The sequence below is a fragment of the Kryptolebias marmoratus genome, linkage group LG11 (assembly GCF_001649575.2).
Source record: "Kryptolebias marmoratus isolate JLee-2015 linkage group LG11, ASM164957v2, whole genome shotgun sequence".
In the NCBI taxonomy this organism is placed as follows: domain Eukaryota; kingdom Metazoa; phylum Chordata; class Actinopteri; order Cyprinodontiformes; family Rivulidae; genus Kryptolebias; species Kryptolebias marmoratus.
In genome coordinates, this window is record NC_051440.1 from 24,020,340 (window position 1) to 24,035,764 (window position 15,425).

Below are 15,425 nucleotides of genomic sequence, written 5' to 3' on the forward strand. Positions count from 1 at the left end.
TACTCACGTATTAAGATTAAAACATTATCCCGCTACATTATCCAGAGTTTTATAGCATATATTGAATTTCCCAGACGGTGCGACATATTCCAAAAGATTTTATTTTGAAATACATAAACCGGAAATTTTCTTTACATTTGCCTACGTGACTTTTCAACCACCAGCAGGACAGGTGAGTCATTTAGAACAATGACTTGAAATGTTTTATTTAAGCTATATAGCTCTTCAGATGGATTTTGTAATATTAATGTGCCAACTTGTGTCTATTTGTGCTTACTTGTAGTTGTTTACCAAGGTTTTATGCTGTAAACAACTTGTTTAAAGGCATAAAAAGTGTCGCTAACGGTTACAACTGCGTCACTTTTAGCTTTTTTCCCCCAAAGACTGCATAACCCCTTGTTACGACGTAACACCCCTCAACAATAATGGTTGCGCTTTTACCCGTAAAGTCTTTTTAATAATGAGTTTAATTGAACGGATATCAAACAGAGAAACAACCTGTGTTCCTCCCGTGTTATTCTTCAGTGTATTTATATTACTGTTTTGTTTACGCAAGTTTAGTTATGTCAGTTTTTTTTACAAGGCTGATGAAAACACAGAAATACTTAATTGACAATAAACTCTTTGCCGTGGCTACAAACTGTGGCCAGGTGCATTCAATTGGCTGCATTTATCATTCAACGTGTTTCCAATAATATCCTGGGTTTTTTTTAGGTTTTATTCGTGTCCCAGATGTTGTTTTCTAAACCCTACTGGTCACTTAGGTATAGATTTCTGATCTTTTGTTTACAGTTTGCATCTACCTTTTTATCAGCTGTAATTTTAACCAGCTTGTGCTGTAATCTTTTTAAAAGTTGATTTATGAAGAAGGTGATTAAGAGTGTAAAACTTGAAGAGCTCAACCCAAATAAACTTAAACCTGTTATGTGTTATCATGTATTTGTTCTATAATCAACAAATTTATGATCCGAATTCAAGCATTATTGACCGTCTTTATATTTTTATTTTACAGCCTAAAGAGAGCAGGTGCTGATAGATTGTTTACTGTCTGCTGTCATTTAAATTGTGGCTTTTAAATATGTTCTTATAACCTTTAAGACACTAATGTTTATCCATGTTTTTTTGGTAAAGTGTGAGCCAGTTTCACCTTTGCTTACGTTGTTGACGGAGTCAGAATCGGATCAAATGTGTTATTTCCTCTCCCAGCATTTGTATTTTGTCGATACATAAATGCTGCCTACCTTTGTGTTTATTTAGCATTGTTAAAATGTTATAATTAAAGGATCTGCAGCATTATGAACACGGTAACAGCTGTCTGGACTTGCACATACAGTTCAGTCATGTCCAAAACATCTAAGAATTTGATCCAACAGTGCTGGAAAGCTTTATAAACTAATTTTCCTCAAAGTTGTTGGACTCAGGTTGTTGTGAGTGAGTCATTAAAGTGGTTTAACACTACATTATTTTTATAGTCGTAGTTATTGTTAAGATTCCACTGAATTCTTTAACTAGTCTACGTGTTTTATAGATCTGAAGATTTTAACAGTTGCGTTTGATCTTTCTTCAGGACATCATGGCGGACCTCGGTGTCAGAGCAGGAGACAAGGTGCTGTTGGTGTGGGCTCAGCCGTCCACGCCAGAAGCTTTGAAACAATTTGCAGAGGAACTGGGTTCTGTTGTTGGTGCCGATGGAAAAGTGGCCGTGGAGAACATGGAGAGACTCTTGCTCTGTGAGTTACTCCCTGTCTGGTTTTAAGTCAGACTTGGTTTAGATATATGTATGTATATATATATGACCGGTCTTGTAAGAAAAACTGATTTATTTTTTTTAAAACTCGGGTAGAAGTGAAAGAAAAGGTTCAGCATAAGACATTATCTGTTAAAACAGGTAATATATTTAAACTGCACCCTAAATTTCAGGAAGGATATCAAGTCTTTAAGTGCAATTTACACTGCTACAAGTTACAGTTTTAACAAATAGTATCTAGATTCTGGATGAAAAAAAGAAACGTCCGCAGTCTGACATTCATTAGAACCTAGAAGGCATCCGTAGAAAGTCCCATCACAGTTCTTCTTGCTTGTTCTTTCTCCAGCTTCTCATGCAGCGTCCTCCTTTGACTGGGTGCTCTCCTGCCTTCTGGCTGACAGCTCCTTCATCCACAGTTCGGACTCTTTAGCAGAGATGGTCAGAGTGCTCAAACCCGGTGGCAGGCTGATCCTTGATGAACCAGTTACAAGTAAGAAGCAGAACTCCTCTCAGCTTGTTTTTGTGTCCCATGTCTGGCTCATAAAGCATCTTCTAAAATAACACAAGGCCCTCTCAGGTTGAGTTAGACGTATAATCGCTTCAGTAAATTCTTCAAATGCCCAAAAACCCTCTCAGCTCACTCCTTCAAAAACACAAAGAGGTTTTACTCTGAGCTTTCTTAGGATGTCTCAGAAATACCGTCTGCAGAAACTGCTTCATTCATCTGATTAACTGAACTGACTTGCGTGTTACTCTGAAGGCGTGTTTTTTATTTAATCACCTACTGAGTGATTCTTTGGAATTATCTGCTTTTTCCCAAACTGATTTTACAGAAAACAAAATGGGATAGTGTGTCAAGTTAAAACGTCATTGCTGTTATACCTTTTATTAAATCTAAATGACAGTTGTTACTATCTGAAAAAGCTCTTTGGAGCTCGTGTTTTAAGATGGAGTTGTGATGTGTTGTGCTGTGTTTGTTTTCTGTCTGCGACACAGATACAGAAGCACAGAGTGTTAAAACTGCTGAGAAACTCATGTCAACGCTGAAGTTGTCTGGCTTCATGTCAGTAACAGAGGTGAGTGAAACTATTCGGACTGGAAATCGATAATTCAGTGAATGTGTAATTTATTATCCTCTGATGAAATCGGAGAGTTTCATGAGTGAGAATCATTGCAGGGATGTACGTCATCATTTAATGAAATTAAAATATTTAGATAAACATTTGAAAATTATTGGTGTGTCTGAATGTTTCTGTTTATATTTGACATGTCCCTTTGCTCCTATGTTTGTTTATTCAGCGTTTATTATTAAAAGTGCATTCTTGTGTCATTATAAATAAACTGTAGATATCATCACCAGATACATCCCAGTTTAAAAAGTCTCCTCTTACGTTTGCTGGTCTTTTTGCTTTTAGGTCAGTAAAATGGAGCTCAGTCCTGAGGTGTTGAGCACCTTCAGAGAAGCAACTGGTTACCAAGGAAGCACTCCGTCCCGAGTGCGCATATCTGCCTCCAAACCCAACTACGAGGTGGGATCGTCCAGCCAGATCAAACTGTCGCTCGGGAAGAAGACGCCGAAGCCAGGTGGGTTCGATAACACAATTTAAAGATCTTCTTTTTCAGACTAAAATTTAGTTTACAAGCTTTAAATTTAGGGAGAATACTCTGCATCTGCCACTGAACCGATCTGATCTCAAGTCACTATTGAGTACAGAAAAGTGGGATTCATAACAAAATTCAATCAGTGGTAGTTCATGGTTCATACTGTATTTCTTTGAGAAAAAAACAGCTTTAATTTCACTTTCTAGAGCACACCACCGTCTCCTTCCTGCAAACATAAAGTGTTACTTCGCTAATTTTTCTGTTGATGTACATAAAGATGTGTGCTTTTTCCCCTGAAACAGTTTGAGTTCAGTTTCCTGGTAATATTGAGTAAAATCTGTGTTCTCAGCAGATAAACCGGCTCTGGATCCCAACACAGTGAAAATGTGGACGCTGTCAGCCAACGACATGAATGATGATGATGTGGTGAGTCCAGACTACATTTGATTCATGTGAAGAGAGCACCTGCCTCTTTTGTTGTTTTGATGTTTGTCTTTGAGAGAGGATCACTTTCAATTCAGCTTCTTCATAGAGAAAGTTAATATTTCTTTTGAAGCATTTAGTTTGTTACTGTTTGCAGTCAGTGAGAAATAACATAATAATAATACACAGCTCTTCTAAACATATACATATCTGTGTGCTCCTGCTTTTTTAAGCACCTGATGCTGACAAATGCATTTCATTCTCCTTTCCTTTAATTTTAACCACAAAAGCCACCTTTGCTGAGTTGTATCTGCGTGCACGTACCCTGGAAAATATGCTTTAGCCACAGCATGCATGCATTTGTACATTGTTGAAAACATTTATGACTCTCTGTGACTTCTAAACTCCTCTCCAACTAATCATTTTACTTGTGACTGTAGTTAAAATCAGAGCATTCGCCTTGACTGTTTAATAAACACAGAACAGTTATTTAAAAAGGGGAGTTTCTGACATTAAATAAAAACCTGAATTGAAAATGGTGCAAATTAACAGAACCACAGAAACATCTTTCTGGTTTTAACCTCATTTCTTTTAAAGCACTGATGCATTAGACTGCATTATTATTGGTTAAAGGTTCCAGTTAAAGTTTAATAAACTGCCGTGGCTCGGTTCTTCTGATCCTGCTCATGTCAGTCGTGCTCTTGTTCCTGAAGGATTTGTTGGACTCCGACACTCTGCTTGATGAAGACGATTTAAAGAAACCAGATCCAGCTTCTCTGAAAGCTCCAAGCTGCGGGGAAGGAGGTGCCAAGAAGAAAAAAGCCTGCAAGAACTGGTGAGTTCAGCAAACCTTTGTTTTCATACAGGGTTTCTGCAAGTTTCAGGTAAATTTAGGACTTTTTACAGATCATACTGATCAAATTTAACACCAACATGAATTTAGAGAAACAAGTCACAGTAAAGTAACACATTTTATTACCTCTCATTCAAATTCAATCCTAATCATACAAAAAAACTACAACCAAGCAGTTCCAGGAGCAGAGCACCCAGACTGATGCATGATGGGAGTTTTATCTTTCTAAAAACATCTGAAATCCTCAGACTGAACTTCAACACACAAAACAAGAAATGCATTAAAAAAGTTAATGGATAAAGCAAAGAATAAACAAACATACAAATTCAAGACCTAAAATTGAAAACTTAGACATATTTAAGACTTTTTAAAGGCCTAAAACTGAGATTTTTAAGACTTTTTAAAACCCTGCAGGAATTTTGGATTAGGTTTAGATGTTTTATCTCTTCTTTGATCCTTGATACTTCAGATTTAAATTTCAGAGACTCCACTGAATTCTTTAACTTTCAGTTGAAGTGTTGGTTTTAGGTTTTAATCTACCTCACATGCAACTTTTCCCTTAATTAACCTTTTAAACTGACCTCATCCGTGTTGTGTGTTTGCGCAGCACGTGTGGACTCGCTGAAGAGTTGGAGCAGGAGAGTCAAGAAAAACAGAAAGCCAACCTACCAAAATCTGCATGTGGAAGTGTGAGTACGAGTGGGAGACAAACTGCAGCTCTCGTTTTCACAGCTGCTTTTAGATCCGAACAGATTCCTGATTTAAATGATTGTCCGTTCCTTTGCGGCAGTGTTACCTCGGCGACGCCTTCCGATGTGCCAGCTGCCCGTACCTGGGGATGCCAGCGTTCAAACCAGGAGAGAAGATCGTTCTGGACAACAACACGCTGACAGATGCTTGAAACTAAAAGGTTTCGCAGCTTCGAGACATTACATTCCTTCCTTTTTCCATCCACCAAGACGGCATCGCATTTCCTCCTGATGCTCTCGTGCATCGACAGCAAAAAGGTTTCTTTTGAGTTCCCAATTCATAAATTACAGTGTGACTTACGGTCAACATCTATATGCATTTGGCCACCGGATCAGGAAGTGATGTCCTGTTTTTTGATGTAGGAAACTTTTGCAAACTAAAAATAAATGAGCGATGGTCTCATAACGTGACAACATATCCATCGTCCCATCGAACCTTTACAGAATTTTTTTTTCCTTCTCTTTTGGGATTTTAGGTCCTTTTTACAAACGAACACTGGCATTGTTGCAGCATAAAGTCAGGACATTTTAGGGATGCAGAAAGCAGCACTTGAACTGTTCAAATGAAGCATATTTATACGTATATGAGGACAAAGTAATCTTTTCACCTTGTGTTCCGTTTCATAAAAATAAACTAAGACCAGATTATGTTTAAATGTCTGAATTATTTCACTCAGCGTGTCGAAATGTCTTTAACTGATTTTAATATAATTTACCGTTTGCAGCTACTCAAGGGTAACGTAATAGAATTATTTAGCCATTTTAACAAATCCCCAAATACTAATTCAGGCGTTTGAGCAAAATGCTGTGTGATTAATAAATCAGCCAGATGGAGACACCAGAGGCAGTAAACAAACCGGTTGTTCCAAGGACTAAGGATTATTCTTTTTAAGTCGACAAAAATATTTCAAATGTTGACGTATAAAACATGATTCTTCCAAAGCTGCAAAAGGTTCCAGCTTGTTGCTTCAGTCATTTTGTGCAAAGTCAGTGTGACAAACTGAACTGTAACAGAGATTAACCAGAAACACACCTGAACTATTTAAACTGGAATTATTTCATCACATCAACTAAAAAAAATAAATCAACTAAGTCTAAATAAATATGAAACACCACCGTGATGTTTGGTTCATTCAGGAAACTCTCATTTAAGATGTTTTCAGATGTTTCATAAAAAGGCAAATAACTTCAGTCACTGTAGCAACAATGAGAATAATCACGTCTTAAATATCCACTAAAACACAAACTGAGGTGATGTAAACGTCGGATGTACATCACTGACTCGTGACGCTGAAGTCCATGTTAACGTCTCCTAAACCGGGTTCGAAGGTGAACCTGTAAGAAACCGCAGTCCGGCCGTCACCTGAACTCTCCCACGGCGAGCTGAAGAAATAAACTCCCTGCTTCCTGTGTCGAGTCCAAACGCAGTCGCCCTGCAGGAAAAACACATCAGCAAACTTAAATCTGACACCAGATAAATAAATAAAAACAAAGACTTTATACAGAAAGACTATACAACTCTAATTTCTAACTTCTACTCAACACTTCAGATATTATTTACATTTATCAACTTAATTAGTGGAGTTTTTACCAGTTTAGCAAGAACACATTCTCCTCTAAATTACTTGCCACAAATTAAACCTCATTAAAATAAAAAGTACAAGGACTGAAAATCCGAACTCTGCTTTTAAATCTCTTGATTTCTGGTTTGGATTACACTATATTTCCTTCAAACAACAACTGCATTAAAATAATATAATAATGTAACCTGCTATCTGAAATAAACTAAACCACACTGTAGAATAACTGAATAAATTGTCAGCTGGGAGCAGGAACCACTCGATCCATTTTATTCTGCGCTTAACCTGATTTAAAGACTTCAAGATAAGAAAACATGTTTCTGTAATGGAAAAATGGGTTTTTATTGTTGCTGAACCAATTCTAAGTCTGACGGGGTTGATGATGTTACAAACAGAAATATCCCTGAATGAAGGCTGATACCTGCTCACTGATTGGCTGAGTCAAACCCGCGCTGACGGTGATGTCATCAGTTAGATGGATTTCCATCCATAAGGCGACGCCGTGGCAACGACCGCTCCTGAAACAGGAAATTAAAACCACTGACACTGACTGACATCTGTTCAACACAAGCGCCATTTTGAGGGAGGATAAATAATATCTCCTTATAAGGACTTTGTATTATAAAGGGTTAAATGTAACAGAAAATAACAAAACATTAAGTTGAATGGATCATTTAAATACAAAAAAACAAATACTGTTTGGAAACAACCTTTCTTTTCTGAAAACACACCACTTAGCTTTTTTATTTAAATGAAAAGGGAAATTAAACTATAAAGTCTGGTTTCATAATTAAGAAAACAATCAAAGAAGGCAACACATCCAGTCCTGAACTCGCATAACTTCAACAAAAAAAAGCATAAAATTTGGACCACATCAGAGGTAATGTACCTTATGAAAGGCAGCGAGCCCTGGCTGCTGATTGGCTGTTGAGGGACACACTGTGTGAAGTCAAAGGTCATGACGGCGGCGGACTGAGTGAGCGCTCGACACGGGTACTCCCAGAGGGGGTGTGGCTCTGCTTCACGGGACTCGCGGAAATCCAGAGACCGCTGAGGAGACGCAAAACTTTTCAAGTCAAAGTCTGGACTCGTCTCCGACTCCTGGAGGTTCGGCTGAAGCGACTCCTCACAGACTGTGGTTGTTGGTTTTTAACAAACTTTTTCTTTAATTTTATGCTCCTTTTTACTCAGGATGACTCATTTTAAAATGTATATTTTGGGTGTAGTTTGAATTATTATACATGAATGTACTGTATGTATAATTTTCTCTTTTTTTCCATTTTTAAAGTTCAAAATAAACTGATCAAACAAATAAATACCACAACAGGACCACAAAAGGAGATTTCACCGGCTGTAAACTTTTCTTTGCAGACATAAAAGTATTTTAAACTGTTACCTGGATCATTTCATCCATGGGGGTGACATCAAAGCCCTCACATGTTCCACACGGAGCCCTTATCCTCCACAAATCCTAACAAGCCCACAGTACAGACAAAAACAATCATTAGTTTGAAATCTTTGTATAAAATAACACGAGAACCTTGGCATTTTGAAGCAGAAATGCTTTAATTTTCCTGCTGTGTAAAAAGTCAACAGAATGAGGAAGTCAGGGATGATATATATTATAAAAGCTATAAAAATATATTAGGACTGTTGAAATGTATGTATTGTAGAAAGATTATTAGATTGATTAGAAAACGTTCACACTGCAGGTCTTAACCCTCAGTTCCTAATGTTTTTTTTTTTTGTGTGGTCGTTCGTATTATAATTCAAACGTGACCTCCATCAGACCTCGGTGTGAACGGTCTGCGGCCCTGAAGCGACCCACATGTGCAGAAAAAGACGTCAGACGGAGCACGCCGTGTTTACAGAAGAGAACATGGATGCTGCTTGCTGCTCGTTTCGTCCTGCATTTACATTTGATCTCGCTGCTTCCCGCTGTGATGGAAACACCTGACTTTGTTATGTCTGAATTCCAAGGCCTACGAGTTTTCACCAAATGACTCTTCATGGGAACCAGACTGACCTCGTTTCCCCTCGCTCCTCATCGCCTTCCAACATTCCAGTATCTTAGATATAAGCTCCAGTGTGGACTCTGGAGGTAGAGCTTTGATTCGGAGCTGTTAATTGTCTTTAAGGCTCTCTGTATGTCGTGCACCATACATAAATAAAACTGTTTGAGTGATTTTATCTAACAGTGCCTGGAAATTGATTTTTTCCCCACAACAAGCTTCTACTGATCCCATCATGTCGGTATCAAAACAATCCATCTTCAAAATACAAACGCAGCACTTGATTCAAGCTGCTAACGATGATCTGACCTGGAACTCCACGGCCACCATGTGCAGCGAGGCGGAGCAGGGCAGGATGGTGGCGTTGGGCTGCAGAAGTCCCGCCAAGGCGCTGCGACAGTACCAGAAAAACAGGGAGTGCCACGGCAGGAGGCTGGAGCTGAAGAACGGCTCCCCCATGAGCACAGAAATCTGGAAAAGATGGTGAAATTCATTTACAGGCTTCTTATTTTTAGATACAATTGATGTAAACGTTAGGCTTCACATTTAAACATAAATGTGTGTCAAACTTTCAGTCCAATCTCTGACCAATTTCAGAGGAATCTTTGTTTTGGTTTTTAATCTACTTAACTTTGACCTTTGAATCATTCAGGGATAAAAAGACTCCTGAACTCAGAGGATGTTTACTCCTTGGAAATAAAGTTTAAAGTAATTAGGGGTGGTTTAAATCTTTTGCACAGCATGCATATCTGCTCTGAAAGGTAAAACCATGTCCCTGCTCTGGCATCAGTTATCTCAGCGGAGACACAAAGGTGAAGGTACCCGTTCTCCTCCGAGATCTTGACAGGTCAGCTGCTCAGGTCTGATCTCCAGCAGCTCAACTCCTCCTCTCAGGGAGTTTGTTTCCAACACCTGCAGAGAGAAAAAGGTTCTGAATCAGCAAGGAGATCAGAGTCTTCATTTAGACCAGGTTCCTGCTCAGATTGATCAAACCTGGATTTGAACAAACTGCAGTAAAACTTTCACAGATTTTAAACAGTTTTAAGGCTTTAACTGATATCTCTAAGAGTTCAGGAGGAAGCCTGTCTTATCTTCATTAACTTGTAATTTGGATTTTAAAAGCTACAGCTGTCTGAAAACTGAATCCAGTGATGTGTTAACCTCTCAAATCTACCTAAGCAGCTGCAATTTAAAGACATATTTAGGTCCAAATCAGAGTTAAAAATGATGATAAACCAGGATCAGTTAAAAGGCAGCTCCACCTGCTTTACAAGATTTCTACCTTTTATCTACAAAAATAATTGCCCCGCAGTAATACACTGTGATCTCTTTAATGCCTTCAGAAACAGACTTGATCCATTTTTATCTTCTTCCAGCTTTAAGGTGCCGTCTTGCTAACTGTAGCTTTTAGCTACAGTTTCGCCTATTTTAGCTTATAGCGATGATTTTGCCACATTTAGCCTCAAGCTGCTGTTTTGCTAAATTTAGCTTTAAGCTTCAGTTTTGAAGGTTTTATCATTTATCTACAGTTAAGCTAATTTGAACTTTTAGCTATAATTTTGCTATAACTACCCTTAAGCTATTGGTTTGCTAATTTTAGCTTTTAGCTCCTGTTCTGCTTGTTCGAGTAACAACTTTTCAGCAAACTGCAGCGAAGTCGTTCAGCTCTCAGAATTTACGGTGCATTTTCACAGAAAATGCAACTTCTCTAGTTTTAAAAAGTTAAAAGTGAATGAAATTTACCTGCTCAATAACTTCTTTAGACATTCTGGAGTTTTCCAAACTGAACACCTGAGCACAAAAAGACATCAGTTACAGAGTCAGTGAGTTGGTTATCAGCTGGTAAACGCTCGGCGTGTAAAATCAGAGAACCTTCTTGGCTCCCAGCATGTGAGCGAAGACAGGAAGCAGACTTCCATCGCTGACGGAGACACCCACGCTGTCCTCACTCAGAACCTGGACAGAACAACACCCATCACATAAACACAATCACAAAGACGCAGCCGTGACGCCGACCTTCACTTACGCTGCGAAGAGCGCCGACGTAGCTCTCCGTACGCCGCCTGTCGTTGAGTTCACCGAAACGCGGCCGAGTCCAAACCAGGTGAGCCTGGCAGGTGCAGCAAGGCCGAGGGGGAGGAGACGCAGACTGCACCTCCTGCTGACTAAAACACCAACATACAGAACAAGATCAGCTGAACTGATGTGGACCAGCTATCAGCACAAGTTAAACAACAAGGGAGCAGAAAGGAAAGAGACCAACGAACACAATTATAAAAACGTACCTGTGAGACTGCAGGCAGAACCAGAGACTGTAGTCATCATGGCAGACCGTCAGACTGAGCTCGTCTCCCTGAGCCACCTGGATTTCAACAGGCAGGAAGTAAACGCTCTGCATCCAGTGATCCCGCCACTGAAACACACAGCCGTGTTTAAATAAAACTACAACAATTAGAGCTAAATGACTGAACTGTCAAAGTTAAAACAAGCAGGACGGAGATAAAATGAGCAAAACTGAAGCTAAAAGCTAATATTTGCAAAACAAAAACTAAAAACTAAAAAAAGCTAAAATCAAACATATCCTTTCATTTCAGTGAAACAAGAAAAGTTAAATATTTAAAAAACTATAAATATTACAATCACCAAAAGTCAAAGCTGTGTCTTGAAGGAGCTGATTAAAATAGTTGAGTAAACTATATTGCAGCTCATCAGGTTGAAGGTTTTCGTGTAAAAGACACCAGCTGTGTCCTGACACTCGGATCAGTGACTCACCGGCGCCGTCTCTGGCTGTGGGTACGTCCAGCTGGGGGCCATGCTGCACACGATGGTTCCACTGGGATCCATGTCCAGGTCCCACCAGGACAGGACGACCTGAGCCCGGCCTGCAGACTGAGCCACGAACGTGGCGGAGCGGGACTGGAAGGCACTGCTTACTGGTTTACTGAAGTCCACGCTGGAAGTGATGTGGAGGGATGTGAATAACGACCGTAGGGAGAAAAGGGTGGAGCGGGACGTGCTGCTGCTTTGTTTTTCACCTGAACATGGTGCAGAGAGGACTCAGCGGGGTGAAGCTGGCGGGGGAGACCTGGCTCAGCTGGATGTCACACACTGAATGAGCCCCGGCACAGCGGCCGATGGCGGGCGGCGGGACCAGTTGAGCCCCCTCCGCCTCCACGGGCTGCAGCTGCGCCCAGCTCCACAGCAGCTCCGACTCCACCAGCTGGGCGTAGACGGTGGCCCGGTGAGGGACTGCCTCACAGCCCTCCTGTAAGGAGGAGAGTCACAGTCAGCACAAAGTACATCACTCACTTCATCACTTCAAAAAAGAGTCACAAACTGGTTCCTTTAAATTTTATCTTTAATGCATTTATTAAATGTTGAAACCCTGAAAGGATCTGACACCATCTGCAGACAAACACTTTCTTTTAAACACGATAAGTTGTCTGTTTGCAGTTTTCAAGTCAAGTCAGATTTAATTATACAGCACTTTTCAGCAACAAGGCCATACAAAGTGCTTTACAACATGTGAACAGAAAAATACAGAGTCAACACACACAACAATATAAAGTTAAAACTAAACTAAACTAAAGGAACCTGAAGGCTAACAGAGTACCGAAGGTCTCGTTTTCCTGTCTGAAACAAACACCTCAGACCTGCTGGGAGCAGGGAGAACGCAGTGGATGAATTTCTGCAGAGGGTCAGGATTAAAACACAAACCTGGACCAGGTTTTGGTGAGCGTGCTCGTAACTGGGCAGAGCTCCTTCACCGATCAGCTCCGTGTCAAACAGCTCTGTGATCAACAGATTGGCCTTTTCCTGCATATCTCCATCTGCTGAAAAGAGCCACAAGTTACATCCCCCACACAACCTGAATATAGTGTTCATAACTGACTGTGTGCGTGTGTGTGTGTGTGTGTGTTGCTTCTCCCTGACCTGGTCCCACCGTCACGTCTGTTGAGTGTTTGTTAATTATCTTGATCTTGTCAGAGAAGCCATTTTTCTTCACGATGCTCTGAGCCGCTTCGGCCATAGGCTTAAAAACCTGAGAAAAAAACCAAAACAATCATAAAGATTAATTTTATAAAACAAAGCTCAGTAAAAACATCAAACATTTTCTCAAATGTCAGAATTTGAGGCGTTTTTCTGACTTTTAAGTGGAAGATTTTGTGACTTTTTGAACAGATATAAAAACAGGACTGTTACTCACAGTTTCAGGTTCAGAAGTTGTGATTTGTTTGTTTTTTACTGTTTTCCACATTTATATTTTTATATTACAGTCATGCATTAATGAAAGTAAAGGTTAGCTGCATGTCGAAAACAGAATCCTAAGAAAACATTTACTAAATCCTCAACAACTTGTGTTTTAGCAGCAGTCATCAGATCAAACTGGTGAGTTTTTTCTCTACTGCACTCAAAGTTTTAAAGAAATACTTTTGTTTAATTTATAAGTTAGTTGGACACACACACACACACAGAGTCTTTATGTACCTCCACAGCATAGCAGAAGTCCGCTCCGGCAGTGACGGCCATCATGGACAGCAGGCCGGTTCCGGTTCCGATGTCCAGGACGACCACCCTCTCACCTCGAGCTTTTAATCGAGCTACAGCGGCCCGGATGCCCTGATTGTACTTCTCATTCTGAAAGGGAGCAAACTTTTCAGTTCTGGTGGAAAATATGAACAAAGTTGATGGATTAAAGATACATCTGGATCTTTTTAATGAGAAAATCAAAACCTAAAAATCTAATTTACGATCACAGCCAGTTGTTGCTTTCAGATGATAAAGATTGTTGAATTAATTTGTCACAATAAATTAAATCTCTGTTGTGTTTAGTGGGATAAAAGCTGAGCTCTACTGTATTAATTTATTTATCAAAGTAAACAAAACAACATCTTTCTAACAAATAAAGCTTCAGTTAAAACAGAGCAGAGATGTTCTCACCCTGTCACCATCGTGGAGCATATCAGCGTAACATGACCTGAAACCCAAACAGAAACACCAACATTTAGCCTTTTTTAAATTCTATTTTAGAAATAAAAAATAACAGTAAATGAGAATAATAAAAGTAACTCAACTATTCAGTTAGGACACAATAAAAAAGATCACAATGTAGTAACAGTTTTGGCATTATTATTTTTATTTAAAAGAAAAGACAATATTTAATGCTGTCATCTTATATCTTCTTGATTTATTATTTCTATCTAATAAAATGCAACAATTTAAAATATGCAATAGCAACCTCTATACTTATAAAAACATTTAATTAAAAAGACTGTTTCTACTCGTTTGGTCCTTATTTTCCATATATTGCATATAATCTAAACCTGATGTAGTAAATAATAACCTGATGTTGATTATTTTGGAAAAATTATCTTTCATCAGATTTACAACTTTTTACTCACTGTTGTGTTTACGTTTAAATTCTGAGCACGTCTCAACAATCTTTGTTTACATATTTATATGTTAATTTACACAGATTTATTACCATAATGTATTTAGTCAGGTGACATTTTTGCAAAATTACCAAAGTAATTTCTGAAAGCAAACATCACACTTGTTGAATAAATATTTACTGTTTTATCTCAGAAGTTTAAGCTGATCAAAATCAAGATTACTGTTAATATTTAAGGTGTTTTTGAATGTTTTTGTTCTGCTTCCACAGTTATTTTCAGTAGAAATATGTGATATTTCTCTGAAACATGTTTGACTCAGTGTTTGTGTCGTGGAGTAATAGGAGCGCTCAGCAGCCCCTGGCTGCAGTCCTTCCCCCGGCCGGGTCGCTCTCTGCGCCGCCTCGCTCCGCCCGGAAGTACCTGGCTATCTCCTGGTGGAAGTCGTACTCCTCGCTCTCCTCCACCCAGTCCAAAGCTCCGGTGGTCGGGTTCGCTCTCCCGCAGAAGGTCTTCATTTCCGCTCGGGTGTCCGAACTGAAGGGAAAAAAAAGGACTATTTGCAGATGAGGCTTAAAAGTTCGCAGGATTACTGACACAACGTTGCCTCTATGAAGGCCGCCATATTGCCCGCTGACGTCACACTATTTTGGTCACGTGACTGCTCTAACGGCCGCAAATTTTATATCTATTTCTTTTGGCAACATGGAGGCCTGATTGTTAGAAAATGGGGAGCAAGATCGGGAATTGGTAAATAAAATAACCGATTTTCTTACGCCTCATTTTAACCGAAACATATTTTTTTAAATCATGACATTTGTTTTGAAAGTGCCAAAAGGAAGTGCAACTTTGACGAACCTGCGTGCAGTTTACCCATCTGGCCACTAGAGGGCAACCTAAAATGATTCAGCTCGTAAAATGGAGATCAACGTTTTAATTTTCGACTTAAAATTTCTTTGTCTAACTGCTATCAAAGCTAGGTGTACAAATATATGTAGGCTTTCACATTTCTATTCCTAATTTAATTCAATTTTGGCGTATTTTCAAAACTAAATACTTTTATTTTGAA

At 39.3% G+C, this 15,425-nt stretch overlaps 2 protein-coding genes across 5 annotated transcripts; one reads left to right on the forward strand and one right to left on the reverse strand.

The window, feature by feature from the left end:
• The first annotated feature begins 54 nt into the window (after window positions 1-54).
• On the forward strand, window positions 55-6,019 carry ciapin1 (cytokine induced apoptosis inhibitor 1). 2 transcript variants are annotated; one of them, XM_017434240.3, is made up of 9 exons: window positions 55-172; window positions 1,568-1,730; window positions 2,094-2,237; window positions 2,744-2,823; window positions 3,163-3,331; window positions 3,699-3,775; window positions 4,486-4,607; window positions 5,233-5,314; window positions 5,416-6,019. In XM_017434240.3, exons 2-9 carry the CDS (start codon window positions 1,574-1,576, stop codon window positions 5,524-5,526), a joined length of 942 nt encoding a protein of 313 aa, XP_017289729.1. In that variant the 5' UTR covers window positions 55-172; window positions 1,568-1,573; the 3' UTR covers window positions 5,527-6,019. The 2 variants fall into 2 exon arrangements, with proteins under 2 accessions (XP_017289729.1, XP_017289730.1); XM_017434241.3 differs by having other exon boundaries at window positions 3,702-3,775.
• On the reverse strand, window positions 5,740-14,999 carry prmt7 (protein arginine methyltransferase 7). Of its 3 annotated transcripts, none has more exons than XM_017434238.3 (17): window positions 14,780-14,999; window positions 13,908-13,944; window positions 13,455-13,604; window positions 12,900-13,008; window positions 12,684-12,796; window positions 12,002-12,231; window positions 11,739-11,919; window positions 11,252-11,379; window positions 10,993-11,131; window positions 10,839-10,922; window positions 10,710-10,757; window positions 9,789-9,878; window positions 9,276-9,437; window positions 8,351-8,425; window positions 7,844-8,004; window positions 7,376-7,472; window positions 5,740-6,807 (listed from the first exon to the last, which is right to left on the reverse strand). In XM_017434238.3, exons 1-17 carry the CDS (start codon window positions 14,872-14,874, stop codon window positions 6,649-6,651), a joined length of 2,058 nt encoding a protein of 685 aa, XP_017289727.1. In that variant the 5' UTR covers window positions 14,875-14,999; the 3' UTR covers window positions 5,740-6,648. The 3 variants fall into 3 exon arrangements, with proteins under 3 accessions (XP_017289727.1, XP_017289726.1, XP_017289728.1); XM_017434237.3 differs by having other exon boundaries at window positions 12,684-12,799; XM_017434239.3 differs by having other exon boundaries at window positions 12,684-12,799; window positions 13,455-13,629; window positions 14,780-14,885.
• Window positions 15,000-15,425: the final 426 nt, after the last annotated feature.

Excerpts from the sequence above, each read along its gene's own strand:
- ciapin1 (XM_017434240.3), top strand. The coding sequence starts at position 1,574 with ATGGCGGACCTCGGTGTCAGAGCAGGAGACAAGGTGCTGTTGGTGTGG. Across the intron at positions 2,824-3,162 it reads GCTTCATGTCAGTAACAGAG|GTCAGTAAAATGGAGCTCAG; the intron begins GTGAGTGAAACT and ends TTTTGCTTTTAG. Across the intron at positions 4,608-5,232 it reads AAAAAAGCCTGCAAGAACTG|CACGTGTGGACTCGCTGAAG; the intron begins GTGAGTTCAGCA and ends GTGTTTGCGCAG.
- prmt7 (XM_017434237.3), bottom strand. The coding sequence starts at position 14,874 with ATGAAGACCTTCTGCGGGAGAGCGAACCCGACCACCGGAGCTTTGGAC. Across the intron at positions 9,879-10,709 it reads CTAAAGAAGTTATTGAGCAG|GTGTTGGAAACAAACTCCCT; the intron begins GTAAATTTCATT and ends TTCTCTCTGCAG. Across the intron at positions 7,473-7,843 it reads GGCTCGCTGCCTTTCATAAG|GAGCGGTCGTTGCCACGGCG; the intron begins GTACATTACCTC and ends TTCCTGTTTCAG.